Genomic DNA, 23,146 nt, shown 5'->3' on the forward strand with positions numbered 1-23,146 from the left:
ATTTTAGTTGTCAAAAACCTTTTCGGTTGCCATGGTAAAACTAAAGCCCATCGCATTTTTTCCCTTTGGGGTTTTTTAAGTTACGTGAAGGTCTACTTAATCCCTGAATTTAAAGAAAATCGGTGAGTTACACCTCGGGTAGTCTCCTTGTCAGTAGCTCATAGTATTAAAGTCAATTACGAGACCAAATCTCAATTCAAATAAACTCCACGGTTTATAAAACGAAATAATTTAAATGCATGCCGTTGCTGATATTAATAAATAAAACTTTTTAACTTTAATTCATAATATTTGCGAAAGCTAATTGCTTCGCACACAAGCTACTATTTACATTTCTGTTCAGTCTGAAAACGAAAGTTTAATAGAAGTTTATATATCAAAAAGGGTTGCCCTTCTAATATGGATCCGCCTGAGTCTTTATCATCGATTTCTCTCATTAAAATGTTGTCGAGTTACTTTGTTGCTGTACAAAGCGCCATCTAGACAGAAAATAATGAAACTCGATCAGAATCAAGTCGAGATGGCGCTCATTTCCTTCCAGACAAGAATTCTGGCGAAACATAAGCGTCGGGTTGTTTCGAAACTTCTCTTAACTTCAAAAGAAACTTTTACTATAAATATTTTAATAATAATTTAAGCTTGATTGTAGCGTAGCCAGGATTTTGGTGTGAGGGGCCTTCAATTGAAGGGGTTACTTTTATACAAATTAGCACCAATCCTCCTAGCTTCGGTTTACCCTGCTGGCCAGAATAGAAAATCCATTTATCCATCATAAACATAGAAAATTTATAATCCGATTAATCGGGTCGAGAGGGCGCTCCTTTCCTTCGAGACAGAAGTTAGGCCTCATCAATACGACTGATTGGTTTTCAAGGGTCCAGCGGCGTCGCCAGTAGTCTGAACAAGTAGGCACCTGCTATTTAAGGGGGAAACAAATATTGTAAGGGGCTACCCCTTTTCAAAAGTGGAACGAAACGTTCTGATTCGAAGATAATGTTTTGTGAATTATATTTAAATAGGTTAAATGCGAGGGCAGATCACTTTGTTACAGTGTGTCCTAATAATCATGATTTAAAATTTAATCGTGATTTAATCATTGTACAGCTAAAGCTACAGATTTTGTTTCATTATTCTTTATTGTGTACATTAGAATTATTACATGGTCATAAGCAGACATACTTCATATTTACGTACACTTGCCCTTCTACAAAAGCAAAGCTTGTATGTAGGGGGCACAAGTAATATATAGTTAAAGTGATCAATTAAATCACCGTACAGGTAAAAAATAAAAATAATTTAATTTTTATAACAGAATGTTAGGTTTTTATATTAAGTTAGAACATGTTGCTGATGGTATCATAATTATCAGCGGTCCATTTTTTAATTTTAGTTTTATATGTTTTAAAGTCTAACTCATTTCGCAAATCGAGACTCAGTTGGTTAAATATTAATGGGCCATAGTACATCGCGTGCTTTTGACTTTTAGATTTATTAAATTTAGGTATTTTAAATGTAAAAGCATCTAAGGATCTTGTGTCATGCACGTGTTTATAAATTAAGTTTGGTATTGACTTATATTTATAGATATTTGTTAACACATTTACTGTATATTTGTCTTACGTTTAATACTTGAAACTCAGAGTATAATTGTACAGTTGGGTACCGTATCGGTTTAAAAGTGCATGTTTTAATTATTCTATTTTGTAATCGATTTAGTGGATTTAAAACTGTATTTGTGGCGTTTTCCCATCCTAAAATACCATAGGACAATAGCGACTGAACCAGTGCATAATATACCGTTTTCAACATCGTATTACTCAGGATACGTCTTAGAAACAACAATTTAAACAGACAACATCTCAATGACCCTATTAAATAATTAATATGGATATTCCAGTTCAGTTTGTAGTCTACGTAAATTCCAAGATATTTCCAAGAATTAACTTTTTCTATTTCTTTACAGTTACAACTACCTATTATATTTTTACAACAATCAAATTTACTATGTAAAAACACACCAGAACTAGAATTATCGCTTTCGGAAAAGGCTATATATTTGTTTTTATCCACATTTAGGCTTAGAAGATTTTTTATTAACCATTGATTAACATTATAAACACCAATATTTGCCTTGAGTACTACATTATCCCAGGTTTTTCCAATAAAAACTAGTACGGTATCATCCGCAAAGGAAAACAGAGCATCTGCCATCTCAATTTTACAAAAATCATTAATATATATTAAAAATAATATGGGACCAACTATTGTCCCTTGGGGACCGCCACAAAGCAAAGGCTCTTTAGAACTAGTATGTTTTCCAATTTTAACACTCGAAAAACGGTTATTCATGTAAGAAACAAACCAATTCAAAACAATTCCACAGATTCCTATAAATTGAATTTTTTAAAATAATAATTCGTGACTTATCGTGTCAAATGCTTTTGCAAGATCTAAGTAAACTGATATTACTTTTTCACTTTGGTCAATCTTATCAATTACGTATTTAGTAAAGTTATAAATGGCATCATTCGTACTTTTTCCAGCTTGAAATCCATACTGATTCTTGGAGATAATATTATTATCAAAAACAAATTTGCATAAATGAATCTTCATACACTTTTCAAATATTTTTGAGAAATTACTGAGTAGTGAAATAGGCCTATAGTTTTTAATTTAATTTTAATCTAATCTAATCATGAATTAATCATACGAGGGTATCCTAATAATCATTGGAGTGAGCTGCCCCTGGGTTAAATGTACCTTGAAGACATGGTTCAATTTAAAAAAATTGTGAAATTTTAAAAAATAATTAAATTTCAACTCTGATAATGTAATTTTTGAATTAGTTTCTCTGCTTAAACGTGAAGTTCTCAAATCTCGGTGTCTTCGTGTAAAATGTGCTGGTGTGAATGAAATTGATGTTGATAAGGAATCGGAAGAGGCAATAGATTATGATAAGGGTGAGGAGGTGTTTGAAATAGATAATGATAAAGGTGAGGAGCAGGATGAAATAGATGATGATAGGCAATTGGAAGGGGCAATAGATGATGATAAGGGTGAGGTGGTCTATGAAATAGATGATGATGATGATGATGAATAGGAAGAGGAAAAGATGAGGATAAGGATGAATAGGAAGAGGAAAAGATGAGGATATGGAATCGGAAGAGGAAATAGATGATGATAAGCAATTGGAAGAGGCAATAGATGATGATAAAGGTGAGGTTGTGTATGAAATATATGATGATGATGATGATGAATAGGAAGAGGAAAAGATGAGGATAAGGATGAATATGAAGAGGAAAATATGAGGATGAGGAATCGGAAGAGGAAATAGATGATGATAAGGGTGAGGTTGTGTATGAAATAGATGATGATTATGAATAGGAAGAGGATAAGGATGAATAGGAAGAGGAAAAGATGAGGATAAGGAATCGGAAGAGGAAATAGATGATGATAAGCAATTGGAAGAGGCAATAGATGATGATAAGGGTGAGGTGATGTATGAAATATATGATGATGAATAGAAAGAGGAAATGATGAGGATAAGGATGAATAGGAAGAGGAAAGGATGATGATAAGTAATTGGAAGAGGAAATAGATGATGATAAGCAATTGGAAGAGGCAATAGATGATGATAAGGGTGAGGTTGTGTATGAAATAGATGATGATGATGATGATGAATAGGAAGAGGAAAAGATGATGATAAGGATGAATATGAAGAGGAAAATATGAGGATGAGTAATCGGAAGAGGAAATAGATGATGATAAGGGTGAGGTTGTGTATGAAATAGATGATGATAATGAATAGGAAGAGGATAAGGATGAATAGGAAGAGGAAAAGATGAGGATAAGGAATCGGAAGAGGAAATAGATGGTGATAAGCAATTGGAAGAGGAAATAGATAATGATAAAGGTGAGGAGCAGGATGAAATAGATGATGATAGGCAATTGGAAGGGGCAATAGATGATGATAAGGGTGTGGTGGTCTATGAAATAGATGATGATGATGATGATGATGATGAATAGGAAGAGGAAAAGATGAGGATAAGGATGAATAGGAAGAGGAAAAGATGAGGATATGGAATCGGAAGAGGAAATAGATGATGATAAGCAATTGGAAGAGGCAATAGATGATGATAAAGGTGAGGTTGTGTATGAAATATATGATGATGATGATGATGAATAGGAAGAGGAAAAGATGAGGATAAGGATGAATATGAAGAGGAAAATATGAGGATGAGGAATCGGAAGAGGAAATAGATGATGATAAGGGTGAGGTTGTGTATGAAATAGATGATGATTATGAATAGGAAGAGGATAAGGATGAATAGGAAGAGGAAAAGATGAGGATAAGGAATCGGAAGAGGAAATAGATGATGATAAGCAATTGGAAGAGGCAATAGATGATGATAAGGGTGAGGTGATGTATGAAATATATGATGATGAATAGGAAGAGGAAATGATGAGGATAAGGATGAATAGGAAGAGGAAAGGATGATGATAAGTAATTGGAAGAGGAAATAGATGATGATAAGCAATTGGAAGAGGCAATAGATGATGATAAGGGTGAGGTTGTGTATGAAATAGATGATGATGATGATGATGAATAGGAAGAGGAAAAGATGATGATAAGGATGAATATGAAGAGGAAAATATGAGGATGAGTAATAGGAAGAGGAAATAGATGATGATAAGGGTGAGGTTGTGTATGAAATAGATGATGATGATGAATAGGAAGAGGATAAGGATGAATAGGAAGAGGAAAAGATGAGGATAAGGAATCGGAAGAGGAAATAGATGGTGATAAGAAATTGGAAGAGGCAATAGATGATGATAAGGGTGAGGTTGTGTATGAAATAGATGATGATTATGATGAATAGGAAGAGGAAAAGATGATGATAAGGAATTGGAAGAGAAAAAGATGATGATAAGGAATTGGAAGAGGAAAAGATGATGATAAGGAATTGGAAGAGGAAATACATGAGGATAAGGAATCGGAAGAGGAAATAGATGATGATAAGGGTGAGAAGGAGGTTATGAAATATATGATGATAAGGAATAGGGAGAGGGAAAAGATGATGATAAGGGTGAGGAGTAGGATGAAATAGATGATGATAAGCAATCGGAAGAGGAAATAGATTATGATAAGGAAGTTATAAAGCGACCTCACCATGGTTTTCTTATTTTTCAACTATTTATCTGCAAGAGAGGCGCTGTTGACAATTACGGTCGTTCATCCAGGTGGAGGGGTAGGAAGTCTGACTTATTGAGGCCGTTATGGGACACGGGTTTCTGTACTGGTATAGCGTCATAATGCCAACTTCCCAATTTTGGTTATATCTTGGGTCAAATGTTTTGTCTCCTTAAACCAAATTATAATCTTAGTTCGAGATATTCCGCTTTTGCACAATACGTTAAACATTTAATCTTCGTGCGGTCGAGGCTTATTTTTAAAAATGCAGACGAATCTCATAGCTTGTTGAATCATCTAAAAATTATCATAGTCATATTTAAAATATTATTAAAACCTGTCTGAGAGCGATGTCGCTTACCTCGTCTGACAACCCGGCCAGTGCCTCCTTTTAATCAACCTGTTACGTCACTCACGAAAGAATACGAGAGAGAACGAAAGGTGACGGGAAATACCGACGGATCACACGCCCCCCCCCCCCCCGGCACACTCTATCGACACGCGTCCGCCGCAACTTCTTGATCGTAGCCGGGACGAGGGTTGAAGTGTACTAGCTAATATTAGCTAATACGGAACAATATGGGTATTCGAATTTACGTATATTTGGGGGAAAAGGGGAGGTGGGGGTGGAAAGCGCTATATGCCAATGAACGCTAAGTTTCTGTATATCGGCGTCGTCGCCTAGCAACGTCCCTTTTTGCCATTGCGCAGTGCAAAAGTTAGTTCGCCAGCGACGGAAAAACAGACAGGCAGGGACTCGTCGAAACTCTCCAAAGCGATTATCGTCCGAACTAAAATTTACAAACGCCAATTGTTAAATTTAAGTAAAAATGTTTATAGAAAAAAGTGCCGTATCGTCGCCATGAATAGAAGCGCTAGAAGCCCCGCTCCGAAGTTGTGCCGTGTGGACCACCTCTCTCTTTCTAAGGATTCTGTGGATTACTGAAAGGCCTTCGACAGATTTGTGGTATAAGGATAAGAACACTATACCGTAATGCGGCCTAGGTAAGTGAATTTCGTAAGCCTAACTTTTAATATCGATACCGTTTCGGGCTCTACTTTCGTGCGCGGAAGAAAGTCAAGCCTTGGTATCCGGGACTGCTTTTTTCAAATTTCGTTCTTTTTTCCATTTTTTTAAACCCCTGTTTTTTTACCTATACTTTTTTATCCAATTTTTAATAGGCGTGGCTTTATTGAATCTAATATTAACGTGGAATTTTTAACGGTCGACCCGCGAAGAATTGATAAAAAATTCACTATGTATTGAAAATGACGTAATGCCTGCGCGTTGAATATTGTAAATTTCATTTGAGTGCCGGCTTAAGCCTAAATTCTTGCTTTGTAAATGCCATTTTAAAGGGGCTATCCCACACGCGCACGAGTGTTTTTTTTTGGTCCTTATTTATTTTTTATGAGGGAAAGGTTACTGCGCGTCTATTTTTATTTAGCATTGTTGATGGCATTGTTTTTAAACGATAGATCATAATTAAATTTTAGCATTGTCAAAACTTTAAACCGTGGGTTGCTTTTTCGGAATTAAGTAATATTGTAAATTGATGAGACATTTTTGGCAACTGGTAGAATTTGATTTGTAGGTTATAAATAACTTAGTATTGATTTGATAAGATATTAATTACGGAAAGCTGAAAAAATTAAATTCCCGCCTCCACTATTTAAAGTTTCAGATGGTATGGTATGTACATAACAATGGCTTACCTTTGTCAACAACAAATTAATTAGTTAGACCAGTTACGAAGCTAATAGTCCTTACAATTAATTAATTATTACGAAAAGTAAAATCCAACGTGTACTTTCAAAAAGGATTTTAAATTATTTTGTTAAACTTACGGTTTACGATTATCCCATATTTAGAAAGATTCTAAAATAAAATCCAAATATCCAGTGCTAAACTAAAATATTCATAATTTAGTCTGATATATCGGCTTATCCATTTAAATGTGTATTTACAGGCATCATTTTCAGGCGTAAATGTAAATATGCCCGGTAAGACCTTTAAAAAAGAAAACGCGACCCTTCGATAAAAATGTACGGTTAGAAGAAGTTGGAATCGAAGAGACAGTACTGCCGCGATATCTATCCCATTTTAAAGACGTGTATTGACATATTGCACGACAAAAATCCCCTCTAGCTGTCTTTCATAACGTAGCTGCGCAGTTTATGAGAGTCCAGTTTTTCTCCGATATCTCTGATAGCTTTCCAAACCAGTCGTAAAATCGAAAAGCACCCCCTCAATAGTCCTCGAAAGAAAAACAAAATATTTATCGCGTGTAACTCAAAATGTAAAAAGCCATGCTCTAATCCCCTTCTCTCTATCCCACACACAGTTTACCTTAGATTACTTCTTTTATTAACGATATATTTTACCTTTGATATTCTATACCAGAAAGATAGATTTAAGCAGGTATTTTTTAATAATAATAATAATCAAGGCACCACCTTAGGCCCAAGTCATCTAGTGATTTATAATGCCTTTAAACAGGTGGCCGGGTTACAACGCGTAGGAGGGTGGTGGCCAGCCCTTCATGCCACGCGAGACAATAGCTCCCTACACTAAGAACTCGAGGGAAAACCTCTCTAACTAGTGGGGAGATAACTTGCAAACTCAACGCGGAAGGAGTGGTTCCGAGTTTTCACCTAGTGCCACAAGCAGGAATAGAACCCGGCTCCTCTCACTGCGCCACCATCCGTAGACTTTCTTTTAAATTATTTCTTAAACTTAATTTAATTTTGAGTTATAATGTATTTTGTTTATTATTTAGTCTTCTACATTATCTTACAATTATTAAATTAAATGTCTTTTATTTAGATTTTGGTAATAAAATTCTATAGCTAAGTGAATTTGCCGGTAAATTATTTTCCTTGAGGTAAAATTAGCATTTGAGCTCAATTAAGTCCGTAGTTTGTAAAATATAAAGTATAATATTAAAATTCATTTTCTTAGTTCAATATTGCTTGGGTTATTTCCTGTAAGTGTAGAATTTGATTACATTATAAATTAGGTGAAAACCTTTCGCCCGTTCAAGGATTTGACGTTATTTTACAAATATAATGTCCCTTCGAATAGTTCTGATTGGAATAACGTAGACGGAGCAAAAATATTTCCAAAAAAGAATTAAGTCGATAATAGGTGGATACCTTTCGCCTGTTCGTGGATTTCGAGGTCGGGAATCTTGTTGACGTCATTTTACTGCAGTACTGTCCTCGCGATAAGTTCGTGTTTGTGTATCATAGCCGGGGTAAAATAATTTTTCAAAAAAAGTGGATACTAAATGTTTTTGATCTGTTCTGGGACTAAAAGTGTACACTTTTTTACTCTTCATTCGACCGTCTGCACCAACATTTGGAAGATGAAAAATTTAATTCTAGAAAATGCAAATTATTCCCCTAATATACGTTTATACTTTTATTTTGAATGTATTATACATTTTTGTTAAGTTTATAATTTAAACCCTACCAAAAAACTATATAATTATCGGTGACTCCTGAATGTCGACTTGTACCTGACAACCGATGTTCAGCCGTTAGAACACTTGTACAGGGGGTTTTTGGCCAAAATAGGCCAAATTAAATTTATTTTTCTAGTTTGTTCGCAGTTAGACATAACTTTACATTATTATTCTTAAACCGTCGTCCTGTAATTTCGAAATCTGCAGCGAACGCGAGCCGACTTTGAAAACGTCATGGCAAAGAAAGTTGTAATAATGAGAATGCGAAATAATCGTATAAAGGTAAATTTATTTCTGTGAAGGCGCGACGTCGGAGGGCTTCGTACAAGTAGACGTACCTGGCCAAAAAACCCTCCCAAAAACCCAACTCGTATACGTGTGTTTATAGTGTCAAGCTTTTAGGCGTTTTCTCTAAGTGTGATTGAATTGTTTTTGAGACAATGCAAACAAGACCGGTTTAGAGAACTAAGTGAAATAATTGATTTATTTTGGGCAAACAAACGAAAGGGGAAGAAATAGGGGGGGGAATGAGAGTTGAAACAAGCGTGTTGAAAGAGAATTGCAACCCTGCCCTATCGAACCATACAATTTACGCCTTTCCCACCGCTATTAGACCGAAATTCCTTCCATTGTCATGTTCGTGGTTGATGCCTCCATGTCGCTGATGGTGGTAGCAATCAATTACTATTTTACCTGATTAGACTCGTGTTAAACTTTTGAAATACGGCTGATAAAAATGGTTTAGAAATGGAGAAACTACCAAAAATCCAAGTTGACGTATTCAATTGATTCTGTAGCCCTATAAGTCACCTCTCTTTAAAATAATATTTCTATAGTTAACACCTCGAACAAAGGAGTTCGTTAGGCTAATAATGATCGTTGAAAATATTCGTGTGATTACGGAAGTTGGGAGATTAATAGTTATCGAGGTGAAGGAACGGCGGGAGGTTTCAATGGCACGGAAGCGGTTAAGACTCAACGACTTTGCCCCGGAGTGTAATTTCATTTAAGTTCTTGGTGCTCGCTCAACTCCTCCGCCGATTGCGCTATTCCGCTTTCCGGAGGGGCTGCCATGTTTGAAGTTCAGCGACTTGCTCCCGAGCAGCGCCCAGCGGTGTGAGTGAGGGTGTTTATGAGGAAAGACTCGGGGGCAGTTGACCTTACACACCGGACACGGGCCCTCCCTTCTCCTTTGTCTCGATTAGGAAGAAAGGGGGTACTTACCTGGTATCCTGTAGCCGCTATATTAAGAGTTTAAAGTAAAGAAGAAAGGTGACAAGCAACACGGCGTACACGTCCACTAGCCAATACCTTTCTAGGAGGGAAAATGCTTGGCCATTTTGTCGCCTATCAATCAACGGGGCTTCCCCCGTGTTTGTTTTGTCCCGATAATCACTTTTGTCGTTCTTCCACTCCCTCCTTCATCCTCCAGCCAGTTCATTCTCCGCTCGTGTGTACATTGCCATTTACGATAGGTGTCAATGGGGAAGTTGACCCCTGCTGTAGTTTTTTATTCCCTGGTGCTCTCTCTGCCTTTTAGTTGTATTTTACGGCGAGATATTTTTAACGGGCGTACTTTGCGATGATTCTTGGAAATACGAAAAGGAAATTTGTTTACGTGCTCGCCTATTGACGAGATATATCGTATAGAAAAAAAATAAGCCTCGTGTGGTATTTAACCTAGAGACGTTGTATATTAAACCCGTTCCCGAAACAACAACCTACTCGCGGTCGGGAGTCATCGCTAAGTCATTAGATTAACGTTTTTGTCTCTCTATTGATCATAAATTACCCTTTTATTTGTATCAATAATAAATACGATAATCATATCTTAATATCATCAATCATCATTTTCCCTTTCGTGACCTCTCCCGTTGTTAGAAGATACTATAAAATACTAGCTACGATACTGGTGTAGCTAATTAAACGTTAGCCTTAGATCTTTTACAAACCAAACTGATATTAATTAAGCGGTTATTAGGCTATGAAAGGGAAACCTGTAACTTCAATGAGCGCATACCGCGACTGACATTATGCGTTACTTTGCCAACCGATATGAAATAGTGAAAAATATCCCTTGTTTTATTGACATTTACTTATTTATAAATCCTATTTTCCTCCTGTTATAGTCTTTGAGTTGTCAAGTTGTAGTATAGAGTTGGCGAAATCTAAATTTTAACGATTTTTTAACATATTCCGATTGTATACCGCATACTTGACTAATTTCGTCCACTCGATTAAAGACTTTTCGCTACACTCTTAAATATCATACACCGCTGATATTATGAATTTTACGACTTAGATTAAAACCAATTTTAATACGAATATTTAGTTAGCGTGCTCGAATCACTCGAAAACCATTTCGACATTATTTTTCAGTTTAGTGGTAAATAATGTAATGAATTGTCATTGTAGGTCGTTATCGAGGACTTTTTATAATTGCCCTGTTTTTTAAGTTATTATAAAGGCGTATTTTGGCGATTATTAGCTTTAGAAATGCAAATCAACCAACTTATGACGTAGGTTTTAAGGGTGAACTGTTAGCGTGTTTTAACAACCTTATATATACGTCAAAAGGCAATTGAGGACGCGAAAAGACTAAAGGTTTTTCAACCCCGGAACCCTCGTGACGGAAGAAAGCGTATAGCCGACCCTCGCCAACCCGACCCTCTTAATTAGACTCACGCGGTCGCGAACTATTCCCTATTTCCGTTTCCGTCATCATAGTACTTCCGTTTCCGTTCGTAGCCCATTTGGCCAGCCTTCTGCCAAAACGCTTAAATGTTCATTTTTAGAATAAAAACGCGGGTTGTCTCGATATAATTGTCAAACGTAAAAAGTACGCTTTGAAATCGGTGCCTTTCAGAGAAATAAAAAGACTTCTCTCGTTAGGGCACCTTTTAAGCAGTAATCGTAAGCCTCGGTCGGCTCTAATTTTGAAGTCTGAACCCGTCGAAACAATCTACTGGACGTATACCCCCGAATCGGGTCTCGCAAGATTTCCCAGACTATTTTATAACTAATTTGGCGCGTGACATCACCCCACCCCTCGTGCGTAGCTGGACCCCCCCCCCTAACGGTAATTATACGAAAGGATGTACATCTTTTTTGTATCGTTTTATACTGTTGAAGCGAGACTTCATTTGACACTTCGCCAGAAGGCGAGTGGAAAGGGTAAAGCCCGCTGGATGAACTTCCACGTGACTCGTTAACGAGTTACCCGTACTTAGGGTGTGGTACCAGAACTAACGGTAGAGGTACTTGAAAGGCAGACCAGGATCCTTTACCAAGTAGGTCATCCCATTGACTCTACCCCGGTTGAAGCCTAATAAATGCGCCATCTACCCTATGAAAATGGATGGACAATGTCCACGGCGATCTGAAATACTAGTGCTCTTCTATACGCTTTTCCATTTGGGGTCCGCCATTTTGCGTGGGTAACTGCTTAAGAGTGGTTTAAGCAAATGGTAGAATTGCCGGCTGAGAATGGTGGTCGTGATAAAGGTTTAGCGGAAAGTGCTTTAGTATCATCGGTGATACAACCCACCGAAGGAGTCGATAAAAATTAAATCGAACGTCAACTCTATTTCAATCGGGGTGTCCTCATTAATAATTAATTACCTACTTTGGAATACATTATTTATCTCTGGGCTCACATTTAATGGTAATTCTCTTTCTCTACACTCGAGCTGCGATGCGGGTATACGGGACCCGCCTACACTACTGGCTATTCTGGAATTTAAATTCAAATTACCCATATTAACTATGTAACCTGTAATGTAGTTATTATACTTAGAGAGAGTGACTATGTCTAAGAATAAATACATTATTTCCATAGCTATTCATGTTTACGTTTTATGTTATTGTTTAATTCCTTAAACTTTCAATGCTATAATTGTGGCAGTATTCCCCTTATACCAGGAGATTATGTTTGTATACACTAAGTCATTATTACAGAAATGGATATGGTTTACCGGCCAGATTTTTGCTCGCGACGACGGCTAATCAATGATTTAGAAAATACGTCTTACATTTGAAGTAGCTTAAACGCACTCTCGCCAGCTGAATTTTCTCACATAGGTGGCTTTTAGTTCTTTTATGAAAAAGAGATGGCGATGGAGTCTATCGCGACGCGTGCTACGAGCTTTTCCCATCTCACTTCAATCTTTATTGCGAAAGTCGAACCTTAGAGTAAAAGTATATGTGGGAAGGAATGAACTATATGCCCCAAAGAGTTAGAAATCAGTCACTCCAGGGGGCTGAAAATCCGCTCTCCGCTACCTTTGGCTGTACAGCATAGTTAGAGAAACCTCCGCTACTCTCATTGTCGCTACTATCTAATGGAAAAAATTGAAAGAAAATAAGTAGTCCCGAATTCGACGCTAACACAAATTTTGAGCTTGCGAGAGTGCGTTTAAGCTCCGACCGTTTCTCCAGACGCATTAGAACTGAGAACGGTGCCAATGGATCCCTAGACATTCCTGATAATTCTAAAATCATAAAAATATGATTTCGTGAATTTACTAAGTAATGAGATAATGGTATTGATAATAGAAAAAGAAATGGAGGTTAGTCACACAAATCTCCTGGTAAACAACTGTTTTCAAATTATCCATGAATGATTCATGAATTTCAAACATACTTTGCTAGTATATATATGAAAAATTTTATAATTTCCATTTTAAGGAAAAAACACACTTTACGTAGCTAGGTGATAGGACATAATAGCATAAGTAACATAACAACGTTAAAACATTAAGTATGACAATTATCAAAAATTATTCCAAACTGATTTTTAGTTATCGAACAATCATGGGTAATTTCCGAGGTAATTTCTCAGCACAGAAACCCCTAGTGTATAAATATGCGCAAGGCTTAAGATACTACTAAGTTCGGTTGCGAGTACAAGTTGGAGCTTAGCGAGAGTGTCAATATAGAAAAATGTTCCATGGGAAATTGAGCGTTAAAACCACGCGATGGGTCATACTTATCTTTATTTCGTTACTTATGGTAAAAGAATCGTAATCCTTTTCGGCTGAAGAGGTGATTTGATCGCTCTCCGTAAAGCAAACAAGATGCGCTTTCCAACCCATTCAGTGCTTTTTTAGTCAATCGCTTTTGACAAACACATTGTCCTTCAATTGAGGACGCTTGAGTGGTTTGGGAGGAAAATACGATGCCCACGACCCTGCCCCTTTTCGACTGACATTCTATTTCCGTTTATAAACGTAATAGATTTAAGTGCTACACTGACCTAGAGATCTTTGCAAGTGTAGTCTAAGATCATCCCATCTCAGAAATCCACTTTTCGATTTAATATGGGTTGACAAAGGGAGAGATATAACCGAGGGGCAGGTCACTTCCTTGATTAACGACGCACCCCTACAAAGATTAAATCCAATTTAACTGTGATTATTTTGCTTTAATTCGATTTAATCATGATTATGTTGATTACATCACTTTAAATCATGTTTATAATGTTTAAATCTGATTTAATCATGTTTAAATGATTAGATCATGATAAAAAGATTAAAAAGATTAGATCATGATAAAAAGATTAGATCATGATAAAAAGATTAAAAAGATTAGATCATGATAAAAAGATTAAAAAGATTAGATCATGATAAAAAGATTAGATCATGATAAAAAGATTAAAAAGATTAGATCATGATAAAAAGATTAGATCATGATAAAAAGATTAGATCATGATAAAAAGATTAGATCATGATTAAAAAGATTAGATCATGATTAAAAAGATTAGATCATGATAAAAAGATTAAAAAGATTAGATCATGATAAAAAGATTAGATCATGATTAAAAAGATTAGATCATGATAAAAAGATTAGATCATGATTAAAAAGATTAGATCATGATTAAAAATATTAGATCATGATTAGAATGCTTAAATCAGGTTTAATCATGGTTCGAATGTTTACATCTGATTTAATCATGATTGGATGATTAAATATGATTGAAATGATAAAATCTGATTAAAATGATTAAATCCTGAATAAAAAGATTAGATCATGATTAGAATAATTAAATCACGTTTAAATTGTGATTAGATTGATTAAATCGTGATTAGATTTTATAATCTCGATTAAATTTTTTAATCTTTATCACCCTGATTTAATCACGATTATCCTGATTAAATCATTTTACTATGATTAAGACGCACCCAAAATGGAAGTGACCTGCCCCTCGGATATAACTCGACTGTCCCATGCCAAATCTTAGTATACGCCATTGTATTAAATTTCAAATATTTAACTTTGCATAATTTCTTACGGTATATAACGTAAATTATATTTAAGAGTATAACTCATCTACGGTTAAAACAATTTCCAACAGGTGTACCATTCGCCTACGAACTGTAATTTACTCCTAACTCAAAATTTAAAATTGAAACAGCCGAACTGAAAAGCACCCTTTAAAGGCAAAGTATTTGCTACGACTGTAACGTATCACAATACCATATTATTTATTTCTTAACTACAATGTATCTATTTATACATGTATTTTATTTTTGAGCGTTGCTCCCAGTTTCCCCTACGCTCCAAAAGTAAGATAATAAAAATCCTAATCAGCTAGGCTCATACCCAAGTCAGTGCCGACCTGAGGCAGGTATTAGGATGGAGCGAGGTCTGATTATGGCGCCCCCCCCCTCCCCCCCCCGGGCTTGCCCCTAATATAAACATATTTTTTCCTTTATTTTCCCCTGAGACTTTGGTAGGGCCGGCTATGACCCAAGACATCTAGTGACGTTTAATGCCTTAAACATGTGGCCGGCACCCCTCCCCAACAAAAATCAAATGAGCCCACGAAAATTGCGCTCTAAAATCTCAAAATCAGGTTATGATTTCTAAAATCACTTTGTAATTCAAAATACGTACGCAAAATTTGAAAATGTTGGACACTTCGTCTAATATAGCGAAAATGACATTTTTTAGATTCAATTTTAATTCCTATTTGAGTGTTTTTCATTTAAAGGCCTAGGTTTTCTTCTGCCTGTCACCCTTTAAATTTGCTTTCCTTAGAAACAAATACCCTGGTGGTAGGCCATCAGCAGAACACGTTGGCCTACCACCAGGGTATTTGTTTGGAAGGAAAGTAAATGTAAAGGGTGACAGGCAGAAGAAAACCTAGGCCTTTAAGAAAATAAATTAATTTAATTTGTTTAATAGTATCGAATGACCCCAGCAGTTGTTGAGAGTTGTTTATCCCACGTAAGTAGTACCGCCATTGGGACGTCTAACTTTCCCGTGCTAAATTTCTATTAAAAACGCTAAATCCTCGTTTTTTTCAGATTACCATAAACAATCTCGCGGTAGAGCTTCGTATACTCGGAAGGACCCCTGGAACGATAATATAAGTCTACCTAACTACGATAATTCGTCGACGTAATTAGCCTTGAAAAAGACCCGTTGATATCGCGTTCAGGATAACCTGACGTCGAGAAAACCACCCATTGCTTCCTTAGTCTAAAAATGCCAACTGTCTCCGACTGCCTTCACCAGCGAAAATACTATAGTCTATTCCAACCGCGGTATAATTCGTCAAACAATGCCCGGTAATCGCGAGCTTTCCCTCATTGCCCAGCCTTCGTCCACGCACCACGGTACTCTCGAAACCGACTACGGGTCGGCAATATCGGGCCCTTAGTGGATAGCGTGCTCGGCGTGGAAGGTGGGGAGGGGTAAACACGCAAACATTGTATAGCGTAACTCGGCTAAGAAGCCATTGTTGAAGGCACGCTCGTAGAGAGTGTGTAAGGGTAGAGTAACGTAGCGGTAAGGTCTATTTAGGCCACGCCACCCTGTATCTTTCGACCCTCGCCAGAGGGCGCGAGCATTGCGTACTTGTAGCGTAAATACCCCCCTTCCTTTTATTAATACATTTATATGATCGTTATATACAATTTGCTTGTGTCCCCCCTTCAATATATACACAAAAGAAACTCGTGTTTATTCCATTTTCTTCCCCATAAAACTGGACACTCTATTTTTATAACAAAATTTTTATTCGTTTTACTGTCGCTTTGTGGCAGAAGTCATTTTTTTGGGTGTTTTTCATTGAAAGGAACAGGACCGGAGAGTTAAATATCGTAACAAAAGACTTACGTCACGGCCTCTTGCTAAATTCTGGGAATATTTTTATTTTATGTTGACCATTTACGATCTGTCCAAATTACTCGCTTTGAATTTAAATAGGGATGATTTCATTCCTTGACATTCTACCGAGGGGCTGATCACTCCGCGTAATCGGTGTACAGAGCCGTACCTTTGACTGTACTAATGTAATTACGCGTAATCTTTGAAGTCATTGCTTTTGGCAGTGCTAATCTAAGCGTAATCGGTGTACAGACTTTCTAAGCGTTTATTCCCATTCGACCGAATCCCATTCGACCGAAAGAATTTTAAAATGTAGCCCAATTGGCGGGGTGATTTGGTATTTTATTTATAAGGTATGCACTATCGAAGATCCATGTTTAGGTTAGGTTAGGTTAGGTTAGAGTTGGTTAAGTTTACTATTTCAGTTTTGGTTCAGTTACTTTTCTTGACTAGGTGAAGATAAAAATATAATTCATGCTCATTCCATTTTATTTTCGGTCGAATGGGACACAAAAGCGTTCGGTCGAATGGGACACATAAAAACCGCACGTTTCGGCGGAATTCGGTCGAATGGGACACCTCAAAAACCGCCTTCGGTCGAATGGGACTAAAGCTTTCTAAGAGTGGTTAGCCCCTCGCATTTTACGTATTAATGGATTTTTATAGTCCCGTACGATATCTTGATTCAAAGTTTTTCTTTCCAAATATTATATTTATAAGAACTACGAGAAAAGTACGCATTTCTAAATACTGCTGATATTAATCGCTTGCGGGCTCCCACTGATTTTTCAACATGATTTTTGAAAGAAAACAGCAGATTTTTATCTATACAAAGTATAGAAAGTGAACCGCGTAGGGATATTTACTGATTTATAAACCATATTTATCCGATATAATTGTAGTCATTATAACTAGTCAATATATTACGCATTTCTCCGCGCACTATTTTATTTCAAAATGTATTTTGAATAACATTTGAGCCTGCGAAGGTACAATGTTTCAAGATAAGAACTTTAATAGTATAGATATTTCTATTTATAAAATATATATTAATGAAGTGGTCTTGGGTTTGTAGACTGAAGAATGAGCTCTGATCTGGAGTCGGTTCTACTGCCCCTGAACGGCGTCAGTCGTCGTGGAAGTTCCAAGTATGAGGAACCTCCAGCCGCCCAGTCAGTGTCTTTTTTCTAATCATGGCACCCTGTTTGTCAAAATTAATTAACATTAATTACATTTTATATTTCAAGGTACGGCGCCTTGTCCGAGAAATTTCGCCAAACAGCTCCCAAGGATATCCAGTGTTCCGTATTTTGCGGCGGTAAGAAATGCCGTTACGAGGGGCACGCCGCCTGGGCGCCGGAAGAAATGGCCATCGCGGGAATCTTCTCTCATTGGTACGTTCTAGTGTTGTTAATTTTCCGGAAAAATAAAATGCGGAAAATTTTGCGGGAAAATTTTGCGGAAAAATAAAATGCGGAAAATTTTCCGCAAATCGGAAAAATAAAAAATTGAAACATAAATTACTTTTTAAGGGTTTTTAATGTTTTTAACTTTTTTCGATATAAAATGTCTAATATCAGTAAACATACTTCAAAACATTAACAGTGTTACATTGTTAATCAGTTTTAACTAGTCTAGAGGTTTAGTTTTACTTTTAGATTCGAAAAAAAAAGAAGCGAAAATGCCGCTTTATTTCAATTGGCAAACAATGTGTTAGAAAAATCATGGAATTAAAACATTTTTTATTTTTTGCGGAAAAATACGGAACATTTTCCGGAAAAAAGGCCTCGGTCATTTTCCGGAAAAGTTTCCGACTTACAACGCTAGTACGTTCACTCATTCTGCCACATTGAAAAGAAACCTTTTTCCGAACGTAAACTCTTTCGCGTCGTAGGGTGACGAACGATATTCTGGCAATGGCCAGACCTAACACGGAATCCATTAGAAAACATAAATTAATAGATCAGTTTCATAAGTGAGTAATTATTCAACAGTGGTACGGTATATAATCATGACTTACTTACTAAATCGCGTATTTGTCCCATTCAGAAACGGCATCAAGACAATCGTCAACTTGCAACAACCGGGAGAGCACTCGAGTTGCGGTAATCGTCTTGAATCTTCGGGCTTCTCCTATAACCCTCAGGTTTTCATGGACAACGAGAGTAAGTAGTGATCGTAATAATCCTAAAATTGTTAAAACTAACCCGTGACGTGGCGCCTTTGTAGTATTTTTCTACAACTTCTGTTGGAAAGATTACGGCACGGTGTCCTTCACCATGCTTTTAGACATGGTCAAAGTGGTCGCCTTCGCTCTTTCGGAGGGGAAAGTCGCCATTCATTGCCACGGCGGCCTCGGTCGGACGGGAGTCCTCATCGCTTGTTACCTGATCTATCAGCTTCGGTGTAAAGCCAACGACGCCATCAAATTTGTCAGGCTTAAAAGGTAATTGAAGTAACATTAATCAAACTAAAAAAAACCCAACCTTTGCGCCGGTACTATCTTACTAACTCGACGGATCTTTCTGTCAGACCCGGTTCCATACAGACGCGTAGTCAGCTGCTGTGCATCCAAGAATTTGCCCAGAACATCCTTCCTCATTTTGTAGTCTTCACAACTGTGTAAGTATCTGGTAATTGCGATTTAAGCCAGTTATATTAGACGCTTTACAAATTTTTCCGATAATTATTTCAGAATACCTAAATTAAAAGCCGGTCTTAGACTGTCTCAGTTTCTGACATGGCAAAGGCAATACCTTCATGGGCTACAAGCGCGGCATCTCAAACTCATACCTAAAGTAAATATTATTGATTACAACTACCATAAGTGTATAATATTGTAACATAAGTGTAACACTTCCTATTCTTCACACGCAAAGGTTTTACTGAGAGCTATTCACGAGACAGACTGCGTTGCGGGCTTTGTCGCCGTTTCGCGTCCGCTCGCTAACGCGTCACGCGTAGCCTTTGTGATGACGTCACTCCGTTACTAGCTCTCAGTAAAATATTCCCCAAAGTGACAAACTTACGTAACAATATTATAGACTTACGCAACTACTCATTCCAGGGTGATAAAGAAATAATTTCCCTTTATTCTCTAGATCATCTACATCATTTGCGAGAGGTTATTGTACCTGGCAGGCTGCCATTCAACTAGTTCCAGGTCGACGTCGTCTCGTCAAGGGTCGCTAGTGGGCAGCATCAGTTACCACTTGGACACCATGTACAGTTTCTGCAATTTCTTCCTTTCGGCCTCGTTGGACGACGGTCAATTCCGCCCGGTCTCTCAGCTTTCGACGGTCGAGTCTCTCGGCGGCTCTTCGGACACCAGTCTGGACAGCGGAGTAGGTCAAAGTGCGGGTTCCACGCAATCCGAAAGGGTAGCGGACCTACTGTGGCCGCCGCCCGTATTGGTACGCGCTAGTAATTTAAATCTTAACAAAGCGTACGCACCTTCGTGGGCTTTCTTTGGCTATATCATATCTATGTCTGTCAATCCCCATCTTCGTGTCTCGCTTTGAACCAGCTTTATTCCGTACGTAGGCCGTTGTTGTCTAGATTGCGCCTATACCTTTCTCGTTTATTCTCCTCTGGGGTAGGGCTATCTCCACCTCTCTCTCTCTTTTTATATCAATATTCTGGCACCCAATTCCTTTAATTGTCGCGTTCGGTAGGGACAGTCTTAACTATTAAACGCCTAATTGCTTTCTCTTCTACGTTTCGTAATTCGTTTAACTTTTAAAGAAAAAGACCCAAAGATCTTAATAAAATCTTCGCGAAATTCGTACTCGGTGTATTGTTCTAATTAAAATTAATTCCGCTACTTTGGGTAATTCTCTTGAAAAGGTAGAAAGGTACGGTCTTAAGACGATGGTTTTTAAAAGTGGTCCCTCTTTCTGGTTTTCAGCACGAGCAAGACGAGCGAGAGGACAGCGCCGACCAAGCTCAAGCCAGGGCGGCTGTGGCGGCTCAATCGCCCCTCGCGAACGTGCCTCCTATGGCCCCTATCGACATTAACGCGCCGTGCTCCTCTAAATCTTCCTCTCAGAACCACCCAGGAGAGTCTTCGAGGTCGTCTCAGCCTCCCTCGGAGGGTAGTAGTACGCGACCCGAAGACGCGGTCAACAGTAACGAACGAGAGTTTCCAGAAGAGAACGGGGTGGGTTTAATGTATGGAGATTTCGACCAAGACTCCGGAGACGAGAGTCTGGACTCGATGTTACTCGAAGACTCCAGCCAAGAAGACTTGACCATGAACGCCTGTTATCGAGAACTGTCATCCAGGGCCGAACTAAGAGCGGAAGACGCCGTACCAGGGCCCAGCCATATCAACTACAACTGCAAAGACGTTTCTCAAGCTTTATTGGCCAGTCATCGGAACCTCAACCCCGAGTTCATGGCCGCCTTAAGACAGTATCAGGTTTGGATTTTATATTTCTTCTGACAATATACATTTTAGACTAACTGGATTTTGGACGTCTTCCGCAGAAAGAGCTAAATCTGAAAGCGTCGGCCTGGGATCGACTAGAGCGAGAAACGGATTTGCTAATGTTGACCGCGTTGCTATGGTCGTGGATTGAGAATCTAAAGGTATGACTGTTTAGTATTACCATAGAATATCTAGTATCCTTAACTAATATGGTATATCCATTCATTTAGGACCCTATTCTGAACAAACAAGACTTGATTTACATTGTTTTGAGGCCGGAAAAAACGGTAGAGACTTTGGCCAGACTCGAAAGGGTAAGTCCACCTTTCCTCCTAGTCCTTAAAACCTTTTCTAAGTTTCCCCATCTTTTGGATACTAATACTCTCGATTTCGCATCTCAGGGCTCAAGATTTACGATGGAGTACCTGATTCATTTCATCGCTCGGTTGCACTTGGAGTCGGACGAGCTGTGCGACAACCTTTTGCGTCGTCTCGTGTGCAGTCTGAGCAAGCAGTGCCTGATGATAAAAGGAGTCCTGCAACCGGTCGGCGCCCCTTGGGGCAAAATGCGCGAAGGGACCCATTTACGCGTCTTTCTATTCGTGCGGCGTCTCTTTGACATCATTTCCGGTTTACCGCCCAAAACGATGCCTCACATACCACCATTCGGGGGACACAACCCGAACCGCCCTAACGGCAAAGAACGGAACTATTTGGGTATTAATATCATGGCCTGCGCCATTGGACGGTCCGGTTCGGGCGTCAGGTAGAAATCGCCAGCGCTACCAAAACGTTTTTTGATACATCATCTCGGGCGACTTTGCGGCGTGACTCTTCGAACCAATTAGGAAACGCGCTGGTTGTTGCAATTTTTTCCACACGAATACGCCATCTACCAGAAATTACTGGCAATACTCGTTCTCAATAAGCGACTGAAACGGACTTGTACTAATATAAGTTTAACAAACGATTTCAACAACGATATCAAAAACGCAATACAAAACATGTACCGAAATAATCGAGAACTAATTATTTATGCTTCCTAAGTGCATTATTAAGGGTTCTTTCATTTTTTAATATTTAAAAGAAAACAAAATGAAACGCGAAATCTTCGAGATTTTCGGGTTGGATTTTATTTCTCCGTCCGTATAGGCCTTCTTTTCTAAAATTCAACGTCCACGTCAATATTCAGACGGAAGAAGAAAAAGCAGTGGAGGACTGAAAAATAAAACTAAAACAGATCAAAAACAATTTAAACGAGAGCTTCACAGTATAAATAGCGTAGATATTATTAGATATTAGAAAAACCAACAAATCTCTATAAATAACTCGTGTATTTAATAATTTCGAAAAAGTGCACCAATGAAAGATTTGGTAGCCACCAAAATACCAAAAAAAATATATATACGTGACAATATTGCCTTACGGGTCGCGGGAAGTTACGGGCATTTCTGCTCAGACTGGGAAGTCTTGTTTTGGTATCCAACTAACAAAAACTTTCTATACTATCCTTCTCTCGTAAATAAAATATATCAAAATTTAAATTATTTATCATTTAACGTTAAGTAATAAGAAATATATATAAAATTAAAATAAAAATCTTTGAAAGTCTAAAAATTTGGTAGGGATAGTATAAAAGAACGTTCAGTTAAATGTAAAATATTTTACTCCCCCTTCTCCCTCTCTTATTCCGGTTCGAAACCCCCTCTGTTGTCAAAAAAAATGAAATAATAAATTTTTTAGTGAAAATGGCAAGTGTCTTTTTGGATATTTTCCCTTTAATTTACTAGCATTTTCAAATCGACATTGTTAAAGCTAATCTTAAATTTTCATATTTGCAAATATAAATTTTATTGCATTATAATATTAATTTGCTCATAAGTAAGATAATAACAATAAGTATGTCAATTAGCAAAAATTATCACCGAACTGATTTTCAGAGCCATT

General features: G+C 37.6%; 1 protein-coding gene across 2 annotated transcripts; it reads left to right on the forward strand.

The window, feature by feature from the left end:
• The first annotated feature begins 6,030 nt into the window (after positions 1-6,030).
• LOC149941006 (protein tyrosine phosphatase domain-containing protein 1-like) lies at positions 6,031-22,814 on the forward strand. Of its 2 annotated transcripts, none has more exons than XM_090177788.1 (13): positions 6,031-6,196; positions 17,846-17,942; positions 18,018-18,164; positions 18,665-18,745; positions 18,820-18,935; positions 19,000-19,216; positions 19,303-19,392; positions 19,466-19,568; positions 19,872-20,183; positions 20,678-21,190; positions 21,259-21,360; positions 21,430-21,513; positions 21,601-22,814. In XM_090177788.1, exons 2-13 carry the CDS (start codon positions 17,854-17,856, stop codon positions 21,967-21,969), a joined length of 2,223 nt encoding a protein of 740 aa, XP_090033914.1. In that variant the 5' UTR covers positions 6,031-6,196; positions 17,846-17,853; the 3' UTR covers positions 21,970-22,814. The 2 variants fall into 2 exon arrangements, with proteins under 2 accessions (XP_090033914.1, XP_090033915.1); XM_090177789.1 differs by having other exon boundaries at positions 19,872-20,114.
• The last annotated feature ends 332 nt before the right edge of the window (positions 22,815-23,146 follow it).

Source organism: Leiobunum rupestre, chromosome 6 (genome assembly GCF_980474605.1).
Source record: "Leiobunum rupestre chromosome 6, qqLeiRupe1.1.hap1, whole genome shotgun sequence".
Classification (NCBI taxonomy): Eukaryota; Metazoa; Arthropoda; class Arachnida; order Opiliones; family Sclerosomatidae; genus Leiobunum; species Leiobunum rupestre.

Bases quoted from the DNA above. Each gene is read 5' to 3' on its own strand.
- LOC149941006 (XM_090177788.1), top strand. From the start codon at position 17,854: ATGAGCTCTGATCTGGAGTCGGTTCTACTGCCCCTGAACGGCGTCAGT. The intron at 19,393-19,465 runs GTAAGTATCTGG...TAATTATTTCAG, and splicing joins TTTGTAGTCTTCACAACTGT to AATACCTAAATTAAAAGCCG. The intron at 21,361-21,429 runs GTATGACTGTTT...CCATTCATTTAG, and splicing joins CGTGGATTGAGAATCTAAAG to GACCCTATTCTGAACAAACA.